At 39.8% G+C, this 20267-nt stretch overlaps 1 protein-coding gene across 16 annotated transcripts in view; it reads left to right on the top strand.

Moving 5' to 3' along the window:
- Positions 1–20267, top strand: part of PARD3 (par-3 family cell polarity regulator) — a 621610-nt gene that overhangs the window by 565712 nt on the left and 35631 nt on the right. For 13 of the 16 annotated variants that reach the window (XM_015568620.1, XM_015568617.1, XM_015568619.1 and 10 more), the window contains one exon: positions 630–861. In XM_015568620.1, the coding sequence (XP_015424106.1) occupies positions 630–861 (232 nt within the window). Of the gene's footprint in view, positions 1–629; positions 862–6379; positions 6491–20267 lie in introns of those variants that run through there. The other 3 variants (XM_015568626.1, XM_015568624.1, XM_015568623.1) reach the window with 1 other exon arrangement.

The raw sequence follows: 20267 nt of genomic DNA, 5'->3' as shown, positions 1-20267 counted from the left end.
AAGCGCCGGCCGCGGAAACGGGGAAGGCTTGGTTTCTGTAAACTCTTCAATTATGGGCACTGCATAGTCAGATCTGCCCCTTTTAGGCTCAGTCCTCCGTGCTCACAGAACCCAGCTCTCAAATCCCCCGGGCGGCGCCAGGAATCCCGCGGATCTCCCCTCCCCAGTCAGGGGCTGTGCCTGTCCCAAGGGACGCGGCTGTCTGCCACGCGGTCTCCCTCCGACCCTCTGGGCTCAGAGGTCTGGCAAACTTTCCTGCCCAAATCCCCGATTTTTTTTTACCTTTCCAAGGGAGTTCTGCCCTTCCCGGCTGCAAACTGTCTCACCAGCTGAGCAATTTCACCAATTCGGGGTGGGTGCTATTAGTTTCAGCTGCTCACTCCATTTGCTCCGGGACACGACCTGGGACGCGTCTGCCTATATCGCCGCCATCTTCTTCCTCTTCTCATACATTCCACATATTCAGTTTTAATTCCATGCTAAAGTAAACAGCGCTGCAACCCATGTTAATAGCAGGACTGTACAGTACAACATGTGGGAAAATAAAATCCTCACATATATTTTAGCTTCCTTATTTTTGTTCCTTGGTTCACTGTATTCCTTATCTGTTTTTTTTGTTTCCTTCCAAGTGGAAGAAGACACAGAAGAAAGCTCAAGATCAGGGAGAGAGTCTGTGTCCACAGCCAGTGACCAGCCTTCATATTCTCTGGAAAGACAAATGAATGGAAACCAAGAGAAAGGAGATAAGATTAATAGGAGAAAGGATAAAACTGGAAAAGAGAAGAAAAAAGATAGAGATAAGGAAAAGGATAAAATGAAAGCCAAGAAGGGAATGCTGAAAGGTCTAGGAGACATGTTCAGGTAAGTCTTTACCAACCCAAATTGGGTCATTCCTCAATATATATATGAGGTTAATAAGAAATACTAGAACACAAATTTGAAAACATTGTTTGAGGTTAACCAAAATTCTTTTCAGTCTTAGCTACTTCATTGCTATATTCTTAATGATTTCACTCTCGTTATTTTAAACCATTTTATCAACCTTAAAGATGATATCTTGCCAACTATGGAAATGACTATAGAGAGGAAGGAGGGACAAGCCTATATCTTAGCTATGCATAAGAGTAACAGCCCCATTGAGACAAAAGACTGTTAAAGTAGTGTTTGTTCTTTTGTGAGTGTGAACAATGGTTCATTATTTAAATTTAACATAGAGCTCAAGTTAGAGGTAGCATTTAACGTTCATTAATGACGAACAAGTCTAATAAAAAATCTTACAAATAAAGGTTTAATTATACCGTGTCGATTAATTTAATTTATGTTATTTTAATAGTAAAAGTTTAATTAAATGTAGTCTCTGGCTGTTTTCTGACAGAAGTTTTTGTGTCCCTAAATTATATCATAGGATTACTTAGCATATCATGCTTTACAAATCATTGCCACACAATAAAAGTGACAAGTTTTTCTTAAGTTGCACTGCAAGTCTTCCATAATTGTTCATCTAATGTGAACAATAATATTCAGGTCTTTAATGTGCAATATAAAGATTAGTTGATTGTTCCATAAATTAAACCCCTAAACATATGATGATATTTTAAATTTGAAAACATACAGCATAATCATTCAACTCTTCAAAAAGTAGTTATCCTACATTATGAATCCCTTCCTTTTTTTAAAAAAATTTTTTTTATATATTTTATTGACTTTTTACAGAGAGGAAGGGAGAGAGATAGTCAGAAACATCAATGAGAGAGAAACATCGATCAGCTGCCTCCTGCACATCTCCTACTGGGGATGTGCCCGCAACCCAGGTACATGCCCTTGACCGGAATCGAACCTGGGACCTTTCAGTCCACAAGCCGACGCTCTATCCACTGAGCCAAACCGGTTTCGGCGAATCCCTTCCTTTTTTAATTGAAAATGTGAATGAGCTTTTCTTTTCACAGAAATTTTTATTGATGATCCTGAAGTTGCCCTCAGAAACTCAAGGAATTATAGATATGTCAAACCTACAAAATTGAGGACTTAGGATCCTGCCTTCACAATAGATATGTTCTGTAGATGTCTGATTAAGTTAATTGCATGAAAGAAGTAAGCTATAGATGGAGATAACACAAAACCTGGTCTATTAGCCCTGTCAGTTTTAATTTAAATACAATTGGATTTCCATCTCCAGTGCCCCATAACATTGGGTTTGTCTTAGTTTTACTTTAGTTTTTCTTGCTTATATACTGATCCTTCTGAATCCATTTTCAGTCAGATCATCATTTTTCATTATATTCCATGTCCAAGAACACTTGGGGTGAAGTTGCCTTAATTGCCACTTTATTTCAGTTTCTTTGTTAGCCAGGGGTTTTTTCATTCCTTATATGCAAACTGACAGCTCATAAATGGTCACCTACATAACACACAGAAATAAAGTGGTTGCCTATCAATTAAAAATGGAGGATTTTATACTACTGTCTTCAAATTAGAGAACATGAAAGGGGAGCAAGTCTCCCCTGAGACTTACAGAGCCCACTTAGAGCCCAGTCACATTTCCAGGGTTTCATCCTGAAGTCTTATTGAAAGCTAATGGCTTGTTAGTTTTTATTCATCAGCTAACATTTATCTAATAGACACAGTGCTCTGTTATTCTCATGGAATAGAGAATAAGCAAACTTTTAGTTTGTTTATAAATTATTTTAATTATAAGTGCTTTTTTTTTTAACTTGTAACTCCAGAATCAGAGAGACCTTATAGTAGAGTTTTCTTCTGAGGGCCAGAGGAGTGGAGAGTGTCAGGGCCGTGGGGAAATATATATTGTTTCAAAGGGACCCTGAAGTACAACACAGTTCAACCTTCTTTTTGCTACAAGTTCTGTGAAATACTATATGATGTTTTTTCTAGATCAAATTCTATAGCTTATACCTATAACCAGCTTTGTGATGAGGAAGTGGACCCATTTATACTCTGAAGGCTTGGGTATTCTTGAAAATCAACTTCTGTGTTTAGGTGCCAGGGCTGAGAGTTTTTTCTAAGAATTAAGTTTGTGTTCTTCCAGTATTTAAGAATGGCTGTTAAGAAAATGAGAGATGTCTATACTTTTCTGGGTATATAACATATAAATGGTCTGCTAGAGTCAGCCTACGTTGGCTTGTGAAAGCCAGTTGTTCAATTCTTAGAGATTTTTGCCAGCCAGTTGTTAAATACAACCATTACAAAAAGTTAAATAAGTTCTATAAAATACTCAAAAACTGTCACTTCCTAATTATTTTATTACATTTTACTATAATCTCTGCTTCTGAGGTTATTTACACTGATTGTGTTGGCATGGTACTAGTACTGTATGGTGTGCTCTTCTCGACTTTAGCTCTGGGACATCATGCTGCCAGCTTGTGGGAGGACTTACACCATGGAAGTATGTGAATTCCACAAAACTGAGCTTTTTCTCCCAGGAGAGCACCACACCACATGGGGAAGAAAAATAAATTCTCTGCTACCCTTCTAAGTTCTTCCAGTTGGAGAAATGAACAAAATTAACATGAGACAGATTAACAAGAGAAAATGACCAGATTTTTTACCTATTCACATATGGGGTCCCTATGAACATGGAACCTGCCTCTTTAACAGTGGGACACAGAAAGGACTAAATGGCTCTTGATAGGTTCCTCCCTGTCTATCACACTAGTTCACATTAAAATATAGTTATCTGTGATAATTGCTCCTTTAGAGCAAGTCCTCTATCTAAATTCTTTTAGACAGTTAGGGGGAAGACCAAAGGTTTTTCCTGATTCTGTCATTCCTTAAAAATAACTAGCTTAAAATAATGTCTTAAAAAGGGGCATATTTGGGGTGGCAAACTTGGCTTCCCCTCACTATGGAGAATGTAAATATGACTTAAGCAGAATTCTTCTATCTTGTCTACTTTTCTTGATCATGACTGTCTTCTTTCTGACTGCAAACCAGTGCTTCATCCCTCTGGGAAATGGTTGAAGCTTACCAAACACTTTCCTTGGAAATGAGTTGAGAATAATTTATTAAACATAAAATAAGCTTTTTGTTTTACTATTGGCTCTCAGTCATTTCTTTATACCATTATTATATCTCCATAGTATTTCAGAAGACTTTTAAAGCATTATTAGTTTTTTTTAAAATATTTTTTACTGCTTTTATACCTACTGGATCTAATTATTTAGACTAATAGACTCTCAGATTGATTCTTTTATGTGTTTTTAATAACATAGGGAAAATAGTAAGATTTTAAAATTAGTTGCTTCCCTTCTTTTTGTTCTTTTAAATAGTATGTGATTTCCTTAGCAAGGTTGGTTTTAAATAGCTTAATAAAAATGTGTATGTGCCTATAGATTTTTTAGAAGTTTGTAAGGAGATTCAAGTATAGCTTGCTCATAGTTGGCCTAAACTACAAAGCAGGAGTGTGTGTGTGTGTGTGTGTTATGATTTTGTTTCTGTGTTTTGGTTCAGATAATAGAAAAAGGTGTTTTTTTTTCTTTAGTTGCTTGAGAAAGTAATAATGTATTTTCCTTCGAAGTCACCTCTTGGAAAAAAAACAAACAAACCACACACTCTATTCCCACCCCTATAGGGTGTATGTGTGATTTTTGGTTAAAGTTGATGAGGGCCTAATAGATGGACCATATTTTTAAAACTCTACGAGAGGAAGCTGTGGAACATGGAGCAGGTATTTTAGTTCATTTGTATATACAAATGATGTTGTTTTCTGTTTCACACACTGAATGATAGTCACAAAAATGATTTAATTATTTTTGTTTTTAGTCTAAAATATTTTTTCATCTTCACCTGAGGATATGTTTTTATTGATAAGAGAGAAGACAGAGAGACACATCAGTTGATTGCCTCCTGTACATGCCCTGACCAGGGATTGAACTGGCAACCTAGGTGCCCTGACTGGGAATCAAACCCCCAACCTTTTGGTTGTACAGGACAACATTCCAACCCATTGAGCCATATGGCCGGGGCAAAAAGAATTTAATTATTGATAACTTTGGGAAAGAATGTTGTGTCATATGAATTCTGTCTATAAATTATGGAGTATATGAAGTGCAAAGTTGCCTTAATGCAAGTTTTAAATCTATAAGGAATCAAATAACAAATATAAAGTGTGTCATGTTTGTATGAATTTCTCCTTGAATATACAATATCTTCTTTTGCATGTATGGAGCTCCTATTGCCTTAATTAAAGAGGCTTAGTAGCTCAGAAAGCTGTGTGTACTTACTGAACAGGTAACATGATTTGTTAATGCAATCATTGTTAGTGCAAAGTGCAGAGTGGGGGGACCAGCTGTACTTTTGAGTCTGTATATGTTTGATTCTCAGATGTTTGGCTATTCAAATTTAATACTCTAAAATATTTCTGAGAATTCTGCAATTTTATGAAATTGGCACCAAAGAGGGACGGGTATCTATTGTGTAATGTTTTAAATGCGTTCATTTTTAATGAAAATAATAGCATTATTATTTTTTAAATTGGTTTCAGAGAAGAAGGGAGAGGGAGAGAGAGATAGAAATATCAATGATGAGAGAAATCATTGACTGGCTGCCTCCTGGATGCCCCACACTGGGGATCAAGTCTGCAACCCTGGCATGTGCCCAGACTGAGGTCAAACCTTGACCTCCAATAACAGCATTATCGAGCAACATGTTTTTGCCTGTTTCCATCTCCAACTTGAATAATCAGCAAGATATTAAGCATTTAAAAATACTTTTTTTCAGCCCTAGAGTAAGTGCAATTTGATATTGCTTTTCTTGAAAACTCAGAATTATTATCATTTGAATGTCCAAGAATTGCATACACTGAAGGTTCTTAGAGGTGACCTTACTGTGCACGTATGAGGTTATTTGTGCTGTTGTCCTTTTGTGGTAGCTATAGCTATGTCAATGGAAGCTCAAGCAAAAGTAATGTTGCAATATTCACATTATTAAAATAGAATCCTCCAATTACATTTAAAATGATGACCTGAATCCCTGCGGCATTGTTTATTCAGTTCTGTAAGAAGAAATAGATCATTTAGTTTAAAATCTTGTTTGGTTTAGAATATAATTGTTTTCAGAACACAGTGAACATGATCAGATTTTAAAAGTTAATGTTACACCAGCTGGTATTGGCTCAGTGGTTGAACATCAACCTATGAAACAGGAAGTCACTGTTTGATTCCTAGTCAGGACACATGCCCTGATGTTTCTATCTCTCTCTCCCTTCCTTTCTGAAATCAATTAAAAAATATATTTTAAAAAAGTTAATGTTGTTAGTTGGATTATACCTTTTAGACTGTTGAGAGAATAACAAACACAATTTACTATTGCTTCTTCCCTTACCTGTGCGTACTAACTGTGTGTCTGTACCGTGTTTCTTGTTCAGCCTTGCCAAACTGAAGCCTGAGAAGAGATGAACAACAAACCAGATTCAAAAATGGCTTGAAAAGCACATGTTGCACAGTTGTTTTTAAACAATAAATTTACTTTTAATGAATTCTTAGTGGCTGTTGACAAATTTTGTTTACGACATCAGCAATTTTGATGGTTTAGTAATTTCCATATTAATTAATTTTGAACTTTTTTATTTTGATTTCAATCTTGGTGTTTAAATCACTGCTTGGAAAAGCAGAGAAGTGTTTTTCTTTCCTATAATTTTTATTAGCCCCTTTTCATAGTGGAAAACCATAGTCCTAGCTGCTGGCGTATTCAGAAATCATCAGAACACACTAATCAGATGTAATCAATGCTTTCAAGAGTATGCAATGTACCAATTTGGTTTCATTATATAGGTCAGTGGCTAGGGACACAGGCGGGCAGTGGATGAACAGTTCAAGGGAAAGGAGGTGTGTCCATTGGGATAGTCACTCATCAGTTGATGACTAAGTGGGCCAGTTAGAAAGTGACTTTTGGGCAAAGAAAAGTGCCTTCGTGGGTTACAGGATTTAGATAAAAAATGAAGGGTTAAGAAAATAAATATCTGTGTTCAGGGATGGCTGAACCAGCAAGTACTTCCAATGGGAAAAGTAGAGAGACTTTGACCAGTAATCCTGAGGTTTGCTGAGACCATAGGGAATGGAGGCACACACTTCTATAGAAATGTTTCTGGAGTGATTTAAATGTTTCTGGAGTCTGTCTGGGTAAGTGCTCCAATCACAGATCCAAGTGCCGGCCCAGGTGGATCAGTGTCCTTACTTTAGAATGAAGTTTTCTACTGGGAAGAAGGCTTTGTTTTTCATGGCCTCTCAGGATTTCACACACAGACTGCATTTAGCTAGCTCTGTTTCTCTGAAAACCTTATGGTTACTACATTCCACTTAGAAATGACTGTGATGATAAAAAAGAAAACCGTTTAATAAAAGGGTATTGAAGAATTGGGTTCTGTGCCGTGAGAAGGATTTCACTCTGCAGACATAGTAGCAGCTTGCTACCCCACCCTCGCCCCAGTCTGCCAAGTGGAATCTACCTATATTATAGAAAAAACACACACAAAACAGGGTTTATTTGTTTGTGTCAGAAGTGTTGGGACTTGTAGTTTTTTATGACTCAGGCCTTGTGGATTAATGTGACCAGTTTCGTGTTAGTAAAATCAATTGGCATCTGGTACAACCTGCTGGGGATGTAGGGAATGCAGTTTAATTCATCCAAATGAGGTATAGAAGCAATACCGTGTCATGGAAAAGACTGAACTTTAAGGGAATTATTCTGCATAATCTTACTTGTTTTCTTATTTCATCTGGAATAGAACACATATTGTTCTATAAGTACACCTATTGGGAGGTTTCCTTAGAATAAGTTCCAAATTTGTAAATCCCAAGTACTTACTGTATGCTTCTTTTAATTTGAATGTAAACAGAGGTTCCCGTTTTTAACATAGGAAAGTAAGTGTCAGCCTGACCTGTTAGCAAAGACAAGTTCTAGAGTAGCTGATATTCTACTCTTCAAGTATTCTTCTTTTCCTTGTTGGCAGTTTTAACTAGAGAACCTCTGATTTCTACAGCACTGAAGCTGACTGCAAAGGGAGCTGGAGGGGCACAGAGTATGACAGCTAGGCCTTTCTGAGGCCTTCCTGATGCTTTTTAATGTTTCTTTTCCATAGACCTGCAGCATGAATATAGAATGCAAGTATCATGAATGACACTTACTTTATAGTTTCTGCAAAGCAAACCTTCTTGTAAAAGAAATTTTTGACAGTTCTGAGATGCTAAGTCAATTTCAATTTCAGACTGGATAAAAAATAGAATTCTTTTTTTTTTTTTTGCAACTGTTGTGAAAATCAAAAGCTAGTGACTATTCACTCTCTAATAGCACAGGGTAAATAAATACTATCACACCATTGAAAAATGTACTAGAAGACAGTCTTGGCTAATGACATTTACCACAACATATATTGGCAATATTATATCTGATGTTTTTTATTTGTTACCATTAGAAGTTCTATATCTTTTACATTACAAATAATGGATCAAAAACATGTTATTCCTAAATGTATTTTTATCATGCCACAAATCTGATATAGTAAAAGAGAAACATGTAAATTGTCCCTCCACTATAATCACCAGCCAATCAGGAGTGAATATGCAAATTAACCCAACAAGGATCGTGGGTTAATTTGCATACACAGGTGCCAGGCGAAGAGCAGAGTGGGAGAGCCAGCAGCTTGGGGGGACATGGCTCCCTTGGTCGCTCCCCCAAGCCACTGGGTGGAGAGGAGAGCCGGAGCTTGGGGTGACATGGCTCCTTCAGTCGCTCCAGTGACCAAGGGAGCCATGCCCCCCCAAAGCCAATGGGCAGAGAGCAGAGCAGGAGAGCCAGCAGAGGGTGGAGCAGCTTGGGGAACTTGACTCCCCAAGCAGCCAGATGGAGAGCAGAGAGGGAGAGCTGGCGGCTTGGAGGACTTGGCAGAGTGGGAGGCCGTAAGACGGGAAAACCACGAGCACGGAAGGGAAAACCAAGAGCACGGGGAGCACCAAGAATTTTTGGAAAAGTAGTTCTGGTGGCAGCCCTAGGACCTGAAGCGAAAGCCCAGAGCGTGGGGAATACCAGGAATGCTGGGAATCGTAGTTCTGATAGCAGACGGAACTCCTAGACCAGTGGTGGCGAACCTATGACACACGTGTCACCTCTAGTGTTCTAGACACTAGAGCAGTGATAGCAAACCTTTTGAGCTCGGCGTGCCAGCATTTTGAAAAACCCTAACTTAACTCTGGTGCCGTGTCACATATAGAAATTGTTTGATATTTGCAACCATAGTAAAACAAAGACTTATATTTTTGATATTTATTTTATATATTTAAATGCCATTTAACAAAGAAAAATCAAACAAAAAAATGAGTTCACATGTCACCTCTGACACTCATGTCATAGGTTCGCCATCACTGCACTAGAGCAAAGTGAACCTGGAGCAAGTCACTGTTGCAGTGGGGGATGGAGGAAAAGCAAAGGTGAGAGACATAAGTAAAATCAGAATGCCTAGGAAAAATTAAAGGGAAGATATCCTAAAACTTCCAGGAAATCTCCACCAATGAAGCAAAGGGAAAAAAATGCCTCTATTATTCTGTGAGTAACAAACCAAACTGGGTTGGGGGTCTCAGTCAATTTGCTCATATGATTGCAACGACAGTCAGAAATTCCCGTATTGAAGAAGGCTCCCCTGAGGGCTCCCAGATTGGAGAGGGTGCAGTTCGGGCTGAGGGACCCACCCCCAGTGCACGAATCTTTGTTCACCAGGCCCCTAGTTATTATATAAAGGTAATTGTTTGATCCTTCCGAATAGTTTTTTGAAGAATTCACTGGGGAAGTGACCTCTTTCATAATTAAATATAAGATGGTTTTCTTTTGACCTATCTTTAATAATAGCCAATTTAGAAACAGAAGACAAATTGGATTAAATTTCATATCATAGAAAAATAACCATGTCTCCTGTTAACATTTCTGCTTAACATTTTATTTTAGGACTAGAGGCCCAATGCATGAAAATTCATGCAAGAGTAGGCCTTCCTTCCCCTGGCTGCCGGCACTGGCTTCCCTCTGGTACCCAGGATCCAGGCTTCCCTCCTCTGGCCGCTGGCAGGCACCCGGGACCCGGGCTGGCTTCCCTCTGATCCCGGCTTCGTCAGGAAGGATGTCTGGAAGAAGACGTCCGGTCTAATTAGCATATTACCCTTTTATTATTATAGATGGGTGAGCCACCATGCTTTATGCCAGCAATTTTTAACTTTTCAACTCATGGCACACATAGACTAATTACTAAAATCGTGTGACGTACCAAAAATATATATATTTTGCCAGTCTGACAAAAAATAGCTATTGTTGTGTTGGCTGTTATCATTTTTTATGTGACAATCTAAGGGAAAAGAGTTCAGTGCCCCTGACTAAATAGTCAGATATTGCACATTTTAAAAATTCTGTGGCGTACCAATTGAAAATTTCTGCTCTACACTAAGGCCATGCCCACAAACCCATTCTGATCCTTTCTTGCCTATTCCAGGACTTTTGCCTATCCACAGTTCATTCTCTCTCCCACATCATCAGGGATTGCCCTTCTTTACTAGACTATTTTCACGTTGTCCTACACTCAGCTGTTATTTTCTCCATCTCTGAGACAAGTCTCTCTTCCCCTACCTACCTTTTCAACTGCTACCTCATTTTCTCTTCCACTCTTCAGAGCAAACCTTTGGATACATTTGTACTTGTTGTCTTCATTTCCAGTTCTCTCTTAAACTCCCTGCAATGAAACCTTCATCCTCCATGGTTTCATAAAACCTGTTCTCATCTAGATCACCCATGGCCCCTTCATGGGTGAGTCTTCCCTGTACATCCTCAACCCCAGGACTGCAGGTGCACTTGGCACATCAGCTCTTACTTTCCTTGGAGATCACCCTTGCTGTTTCTCCTTCTTCCTCTCTGCACATTGTTTCGTCCCCTTTGCCAATTCTGTGTCTAGCTCTGTTCTCCGGATATTGGAGTGCCTCGGGACACACTCCTTAGTCTAATCTCTTTTTCTCCTTTCAGTAACATAGAATTTTTATACTCCTAGGAAAGAGAGCCTCAGGTTTCTAAATACAGCTTATGAACAGATGACTCCCATGCGGGAAACTACCGTGAACTCTAGATTTGTAGGTCCAATCATCGTCTTAATATATTCACTCATATGTCAACCAGGCATTTGGAACTTAACATGCTCCCAGCTCAGTTCCAGACATTTTCCCCCAAACTTCTGTCAGTCTTCCCTGTCTCAGAAAATGGCAGCTGTGTTTTCAGTTGGTTAGGTCCAAAACCTTGGAGTAATCGTAGACTCCTATTTTCACTTACACCCCACATTTAATTTATTAATGTTCAAAAGCCAAAGCCCATTTGATCTGGTTTCACTACATATCTCTGATCTTAGCACTTTTGTGCCCCCACTGCTGCCACCATTGATGAAGCCCTCATCCTCCTTACTCTCCCTGATTTCAAACAGAAACTTAACACAACAGCTAGAGGACACATTACTTCCTGCCTCTCTTCAACTCCCTAGTAGCTTTCTGAGTCACTCAGAGTAAAAGTTGAAATATTTAGAGTCACCTGTTGGACCCTATAGGATTTGCCCCCATCCTCTCTGACCTCATTCCTTCTAATCTTTCCTTAGCTGACTTCACTCTAACTACACTGGCTTCCTCTTTTCTGAATCTGTCAGGTCCACTAGAGACTTTGTCCTTGCTCACTCTCTGCTAAGAATAATCTTTCCTCAGATAACCACATGTTCTCTCTTGTGCCTTTAACATCTTTACTCAAATGTCAGCCTTTTGGAAGTCAAGCCAACACCACAGACTTTGCTCCCTCCCACTTTGATACTTCCTGCCCCCACTTTTTGGCATTGTTTGTCTCCTCTGCATTCATTACCAGATAACATATACTTATATTCCCCTGACTTAGATTAATAATAAGTCAAGAGTGGCAGGGCTTGTTAACCCTTTTTCCCCTACTGTATCCCTAGCAAACTCCCTGGTACATAGTACCTAGTAGTGTAACAGATGCTAAGTCACCAGCACCCCTTCAGTGCATCCTCCGACTTCCAAAGGCCAGTTTCTGCTTCTGTGCCCGAGGACTCTTTGGAGCCTAAGAAGGAAGCTCTGCTTCTCTGTGCAGGCCTGCTAGTATGCCCGGGAATGGCACCTTTACAGAGCAGTCCTCAAACAATGACCCAAGAAAACCAGTGTAAAACCAGGTACTTACTCCAGTTCCTGTGACCCCGGAATATAATGCTAGGGCTTAAGTCTGTACCCTTAGCCCTGAAAGTGGGTCCTTCGACTAGGAACATGGAAGGACCTGGAACCAGTCAGAGGTGAAGAAACGCAGGCCTCTCTCCAGACCTACTGGCATCAGAACCTACAGTGTAACAACCCTGGGTATGTCTGTTTACGTTACAGGTGGAGAGCTGGCCTGTGGGATTGAGCTCTCCTGGCCCACGGTGGTAGCTGGCTTGAGAACACTTCCTCTGGGTTGCCTTTCTGCCCTCTGTCACATCTCTACTTCCCTACCATGATTCTTGCAGCTTTCATAAAACCTCTGCCCTAAATCTCTGTCTCAGGATTGCCTTCTCACGAGATCCCGACTAAGATAAGTGTTGTTTAAGCAAATGAATAAATAAATAAAATTTCTAGAGTGAGGGGTCCTGTATGTGAGGAATTTCTACCTGGTGTAATTTTATAAGTTATGACAAGTTGTCACTCCTGGTCAGTGCTAGTGCTGGTGTTTGTTCTCATCTTTGAAAGATGATGCACTTCCAGAGTCAGCCTTGCCTAAGGAGAAGTGATCTCCTGGAGAGCAGGCCTTGTCATGCTCTATAGCAAGCATGTCAAACTCAAAGGCTAACACGGGCCAATTACACAAGGTTTAAGTTTATGTGGGCCACAAAAAGCAAAAGCTTCAATTTTCATAGAAACATAGGTTTATTTTGATAGAGACATGTTGAATACAAAGGGCTAAAATAAATAAGTAATCTTATACAGTGGGGCCTTGACTTAACGAAAAATGTCCCGACTAACGAGTTTTTTGAGATACCAGCTGACTCTCAGCCGATTTTTTGCCTCGCAACTCAAAGCAAAAAATCAGCCAAGACATGGCTCATATCTCGAAAAACTCGTTAGTTGGGACACTCGTAAGTCAAGGCCTCACTGTATAATAAAAGCCTAATATGCAAATTGACTGAACGGCAGAACAACCAGTCGCTATGATGCGCACTGACCACCAAGGGGCAGACACTCAACAGCAAGAGCAGCCCCCAGGCCACAGGCCCAGACCGGTGGAGGCGGCGGTGGGGGGCGAGGCTGGCAAGTGTGTGGTGCCAGGCCAGCTAAGGCAGGTGCCAGCAGGTTGCCCCCTCTAACCCCCCCATCACCCTACCAGTCACCTGCAGATCAGCCCTGATTGCCAGCCAGACCTAGGGACCCTACCCATGCATGAATTTCATGCACCAGGCCTCTAGTCATTAACATAAAATAATAGAACATTTTAATAAAAATTGTAGTGGAGAGAAATGGTAGGCCTGCACTTAAGGCAAATGAACACAACACGATTATAGTAATCAGTCATTAGCGAACATTGTAGTTCATTATTAATAGTTATGTGTAACAAGATATTGTAAAAATTGTTATGAAATTTTTATTAAAATGATTCTTATATACCGTGATATTAGCTGGGCCACAAGAATATTCGTTGTGGGCCATGTGGGCCACGAGTTTGACATGCTTTCTCTACAGATTCACAGCTTATTTGGTTTGTTGTTGAAGTTACCTTTTTCTTGGCTCTTAGTAGCCATAAATGATTTAATTATTTTCTATTATAGCAGATTTGCAAATCTTGATTTCCAAATTAAATTTATTTCAAGCAGTTGCCATCCTTCAGGCTGCGAGTTGTTTAGTTGAGGGGTCACACCCGGAATACATGTTAAATTTGCCCTATTGATGTATTTGTAAGCCTCAAAATGCCAGTCACTAGGAGATGGTGTAAGATTCTGTCTCTAAAAAGTCAGAACCTTGACTTTATTCTTCACAAGCTTTGTGAGCAGCTGCTGCATGGAGAATGGACTCCTCCTCTGGAGGCCAGGCTGGGCAGTTAGCAGACTGCTCACCCTCGCTGATACTCTGGAGCTTTCCCATTCCTCCCATCAGCCCCGTGTATTGATGAGCACCTGGGGACGGAATCCTCCTGATTCTTAGATGTGGCTTCACTGGGGGTAGAGACAACCTCACCTCCTTAACTTCTCCTTCCATAACACCTATAATATTTATATTATAACTTGTATTTCTTCTGTAAACATTATTTCTCTCTCTTTGGTTATTTAACAGTTCCAGTTCTTTAAAAAAGAAAACAAAGGAATAACTTTACATTCTCTGTCCACACAAAGAAATAGAGACTTTGAAATGAACTAAACTGACACAAACTAACTGCAAAATGTCCCTTCTTTTGTACTGGAGTGCCGCTTCTCTAGGTGACTTCTAAGGTTACGCATTATCACTCCAGTTCCCATTTCTGAATGTTTTGGGTAACTCCTGGTCATTATGTCTTCCCTAAGGAGAAAAGCATGCAGTGATTCCCCTCAATACTAGGGCTGCTGGTTGGCACTTACTGAAAGTTAACACTACCGAACAGTCTGCTAAAACTATCGTTTGCAATAATCACTCAATCCATGTAATATCCCTCAGGTAGGTGCTCTTTTAGTCCCATTTTATGGATGAAGAGACTGAACACAAAGGTTCAGAGAGGTAAACTAATTACCAAGCTCACACAGTGGTTGCATGTGGAGCCACACTGAACCCACTTCTGGATTCGGAATACTGGTCCACCTCTAAGGCACATGCAGGCCCCCTCTGCTGAAACAGCTGAGCCTTCTTAGCCTTTTCCATTGTGTTTTGCTGCTCCTAAACCTGTGTGGGAGCCAAGATTGCTATGTAGTTAAGCATGTGAGGCAGCATTACTATTGTGTGCTAGGAAAAATATAAATCCTGCTTGCTAGCTGGGAAGTGAGGAAGTGAGTATCCTTTGAAGCTTTTTGTTTGTGTTCCTGTCCTATTTAATTTCTGTAGCTTTCTGTGTCTGAGTCCTTTCTTATGCCAAAATCATTCCTAAGGACTCGGGATTTTACTGTTAATTTTAAAACTACCAATTGCCATATTCCCTCACCAACAACTGATTGACAGACCTGCCTAGACAAGATCAGGAACCCTAAGGGAGATGAAACAGCCAAATCTAGCGTTCCTCCTGCTCTTTTCTCAGGTGGCTGTTGTAAATGCTCTGACTCCTTGCCTGTTTTGATAGCTCACTTCCCTTCCCTTTCTACACACCTTGTACCTCAACTTTGCTCCACTGCTCCTGTACTTTTATCGTCCCCTATTAAAATAATTGTGAAGCCACGCTTCTTTTCCTCAGGCTGTGTTGGAAGTTTGTGCTTTGCCTGCTAACGCTCTGGAGCTTCTTGTGTCTCCTCGCCCTTGAACCTGTCAGCGCTGCCCAGACCAGCAATCCTGCCTGACCCTACAGATGACTCTGAGGCCAGCTCACTCTGGGGCTCAGTAGGAGTTGCCTGCCTCTGGGGCTCCTCTGTTCAAATGTCTGTCTGGGATCCTCAGACCTGGACTTGGTGAATTTCCACTGCTGCTTATAATGAAATAACTTGTTATCTAACTTCTGTTTTTATAACTATTTTAGTCATGAGGAAAGCATTTCCAGTTAGTTTACTTTTGAATTCCTAGAATTTCAGATTTCATTTCTTTCTTTTTTATTTCCTTTTATAATATAGTCATAAAAACATTTTTTATATTGAGTAAGTGATATAATCTACATACTTTTCCTCAGTATAGGTTGATTCTGAAACAACTGGAAGGCAGTGAACTTTAGGCCAGCTATCAGTAGGCACTCTCACGGGAAGGACATTTCCCTCTGGCATTCTTTCTAGAGCACAGCAGCAGCCAGTTCCTGGTGTTACTTAGAGCACAGTGGGAAGCATGGGTAATCATCCACGCAGGACGCTCTCTGCTGCACACCTGAATTGTCCTAGACACACTCGGGGGAAGGCTATTGCCCTGACATAAACTTGGTCTGCCATGTCTCAACACCCAGGTAAGTATAAATGAGTAGTAAACCTCCTGATGGGCAATCATATTTCAGCACTTAATGATAAGTATCCTATTAAAGATTAGCTTGCACTACTCCTTTGCCAATTGGCAGGTGAGAACTGCAGATCTGGAGGTAAAGAAATCTACAGTTTGTGAAGTGAAGCCTGATGAGCATGTTGGCCACTCGGTGCTTCTCATGGGAAAGGCCAGTAACCTGCTGTGGGGAGGGTGTGGACTTGTGGCCCTGGTTACCTCTCAAGGGAACAGCTTCATTCCCTTACCATATGCAAACTCCGCTTCTGTTCCCCTGTCCACTGTAGGGCTATGTGACTCCAAGACAAACACTGGGAGTATATACATGCATGTGTTTTACACAAAGAATCACTTGGGCAGTGAAGTAAATTAAGGATTTTACTGTTCACCTGGCAAGAATTGTTTCTGGCGATAAGTAGGTAGAATTTTTTCAATTCTGGTTGTGGAATGTATATGATTCTTTAGTAATTGTAAGGTAAAACCATTAATTTACACATTCTACCAATATTTAGCAGAGGCCTACTAAATGCTAGGCCTCGTGCTAAGTGAGAGGACTTTAGTGGTGGGTGTAACTCAGCAAGCAGGTGCTGAGAAAGGGCCTGTGCCCAGACTAGGAGAGTCAGCCTCCCTCTGGAAACTGCTATTGAAACTGAGACCCAAAAGGTGTTTTGAGTTCTCTGTCTGAGGAGGGCTCTGGGGGAAGGGAGTATTCAGACTCCTTTGATATGATCTGCAGTAAGAAATCAATTCCACCTTGCAATCCTATGTACACATACATACACAAGTAACTAAAACGCTGCACAAAGTTAATGCTTGTTCTTCCTCTCTGTGATGCACTGTGATGGGTATTGCTGAGAGGCATCCGGTTAAGGGCCTGGACTCTGAAGTTAGCTCACCTAGCTCCAAATCCCAGCTGCACACTAATCAGCCGTGTGTTTGGGCAAGTTAACAAACATCCTTTTGTTTTACTTTTCTCAATTGTAAAGTATGAATAGTCATGGTGCCTGCTTCACAGGGTTGTTTTGAAGCTACAGTGAGTTAATATGTACAAAGCACTTTAGAACCCCTCCTGGTACAAAGAATGCACTGTGTGAAATGTTAGCTGCTGGATTTGTTACCGTTATTATTCTGTAATTCATTTAAAAAAAATACAAGTAATTTGTATTACTAGTTGCAAATAGTGGGTTGCAACACACAGTTTGAAAAATACTGTTTAGATGGTGGAAGTCCTCTAGATTTGCCAAGGGTAGAAGGAAGGAGCCTGGATGGGCCTGAAAGGCAGAGTGGCCTAATATTAAGGCCAATTGAAAGCCATTCAAAAGAATGACTTGATAAAATTTACACTTTTTAGAAAATTAAAAGATTACTGTAACTACAGTGTGTGGAATAAATTAAAGGGCTGAACCAGAGTGAATGCCAGGAATTTTGTTAGGTAGTTATTGTAAAAATCATGGCCAGAAATGGTAGTAGCTATGGGTACAGAGATTCCATATATATTTCTCAGGAGGAATCTAGGGGTGTTGGTTATTTGGTTAGATGTGTTAACATAAAAAAAGAATTCAGACATATAAAGAATTTTTGTGAGTTTATTTGAGCCAAACTGTTGACATATGCCAGGAAGCAGAACCTCAATGAATTGAGATAATTCTCCAGAGAATGGCAGGTTACATCTATATTTATACATAGCAATCAAAGGAAAGGGACATAGGTGGGTTACATGAAATCCATTGGTGATAGATTAAGGAGGTGGGATAAAGCAAAGCAAGGAAACCTCTGGGATAGGGTAAAAAGTGAACTGATGGACATGTGCTTCTTTTACATAGATGGATAGAGGATAGTTTAACATAACAGTTGATAATTCACTTGATAACAATAACAATGAGGGAATGTCCTGGTGCCATTTGTTGTGCCCTGAGGGGTGGGGGGGGGGGGGGAAGTTACAAGTTACCCAGACATTTCACAGATATGTTATCTTAGAGAAAAAGGGCCAATGGGCTCAGTAATATCTTAGAGGCAAATGGTCTCAGTAAAGATCTAAGTTGATCTTTGTTAGGGAAAATACTGGCCTAGGACATGACTACCCACTATAACCTGTTTGTAGTTAAATATTTAATTTTCAAACCATCTTTTGTGGTTATTTTAGGTCTCTGAGTTTGCAAGACTGCCACACAGGCCTCCCCTGAGCTTGTCAGATTAGCATATGGCTCCTTTTATCCACAGATGTAAGAAAATGAGAAAGAAGGAAGAGTAAGAAGTAATTCTCACAGTTTTGACCTGATCAACTGGGTGGATAGTAATACACTGTCTAGAAAACACGGAAGGAGGGTCATATTTGGAGAATCATGATATGTTGAATCTGACTTTCACTTGTTTGCAGTCTGCCCAAGTGGAGGTGCCTGATGGGCAGAAGAGGGGTAGGGGCTGGCCCGAAAAGCTGATAATTGACACCATGGCAGTACTAGTGGAGGGTTGTCTGAGAAGCCTGTGCAGGGGAAGAGGAGCAAGCTGAGGCCAGAGTTCTGAGGATTCTTCAAATATAGGGGGCAGCTCAGGGTAAGAAGTGGACTGGGCTGGTGGAAGATGTTGATTATTGAGAAGAGGCTTCTGTAGAGAGAGGTAGAAAACCACAAGAGTATGGTCATTAAAGCCAACGCTAGGGTATGTTTTTATTAATTAAGTAAATGGTCAATGGTGTTCCTGCAGAGAGGTTAAAAGATACCCATATTTTTGAAACATTTGTTACTTAAATGGAATTTAAATAACATTAATCCCAATTGTAGTTTTTTACAAGGATTGTAGAAATTAGGGTGCAATTTTTTAAAGTAAATTATTACCAAAATATAAGTTGGAGGGAAAATAAATTTAATGATTATTTTTACTGATATGGGATTACTTCTTACCTTCAGTGACAAGAAAATCTATCATCCATCCCCTATCTGTTTCTCTTTTGTCTTATGTGGTGGTAGTTGTGGTATTGACCAGAGTTGGTGTGGATCCTGATGACATCAGCTACTCTAAATTAGAATAGTACTTAGTTCCAATTTTCGCTTATATTTATAAAATAAGAAGAAAAGTACTTAGGTCAGCTATATAGCTTGTTTCATCAAAATTACTGTTTGAAATTACTTTCTTTGAAAAAAATGTTTTTAAAATTATGGCATTTAACCATTATAATACCTAATCAGGAGTCCTCACTCTATACTTGCATACATTTCAGACTATGTTTTCCCAAGGTTTGTGGGTATTTTCATTCTCATGGCAAAAAAAAAAAAGAAAGAAAGAAAGGAAGGAAGGAAGGAAGGAAGGAAGGAAGGAAGGAAGGAAGGAAGGAAGGAAGAAAAAAAGGATGATTTGTGCTTTGCAGTTGTTGTTGTTTTTCAAGGCAACACTGCACTTTTTATGTTCTGTTGAAGTGGGTATAAAATGTTGGGTGTGTCCAAGCTATTAATGCTTTACAAATAGGCTATTGAAACTGGTTTATTGAGCATGCCCAAGATTTTAGTTAGTCAGCCCTTTTAGAAGGGTTCCTAGCTGTGCTCTGCATACCTGCATAATTTTTAAGAATCGTTTTGCTCTTTTTACATGCATTTTAAACATGAATCATTCTATGTATTATATACTTTATGGTAATTGTTGCATTAAAAAACATTTCAACTAGTTTACTTTCTGGAAATATATTTCCCAGGAAAGTGTAGAATTACATATTATTTCCTGCTGTGACACGCTTTGAATTTTTAAAATGTAGAAAACATAATTAGTTAATAATTGTTTGGTCCTAGTCAGATACCATTACAGAAATAGGTTATTACTGATTTTAGATCTGCCTTTTCAATTTTAATAGACAAATAGAAATAAGTTATAAAACGTTTTTTTCTGTTTAACTATTTTTTGGAACAGCCCCATCTACACTAATAAAAGAGAAAAATGGTAATTGGCGTACGCGTACGACGCTACCCTTTTCATTGGCTAATCAGGGCTATATGCAAATTAACTGCCAACTCAGATGGCAGTTAACTGACAAGAAAGATGGCGGTTAATTTGCATATGTAGGCACAATGCAGGGAGGTGAAAGGGAAAGCAGGAAGAAGCCCCCTGCCACTGACAGTGATCGGAAACCCAGGGGGGAGCTAAGAGCTGGGGTTA

Source organism: Myotis davidii, unplaced genomic scaffold (genome assembly GCF_000327345.1).
Source record: "Myotis davidii unplaced genomic scaffold, ASM32734v1 scaffold405, whole genome shotgun sequence".
Classification (NCBI taxonomy): Eukaryota; Metazoa; Chordata; class Mammalia; order Chiroptera; family Vespertilionidae; genus Myotis; species Myotis davidii.
Note: the sequence above shows the minus strand (reverse complement) of the source record. Positions and strands in the feature narration are given on the sequence as shown.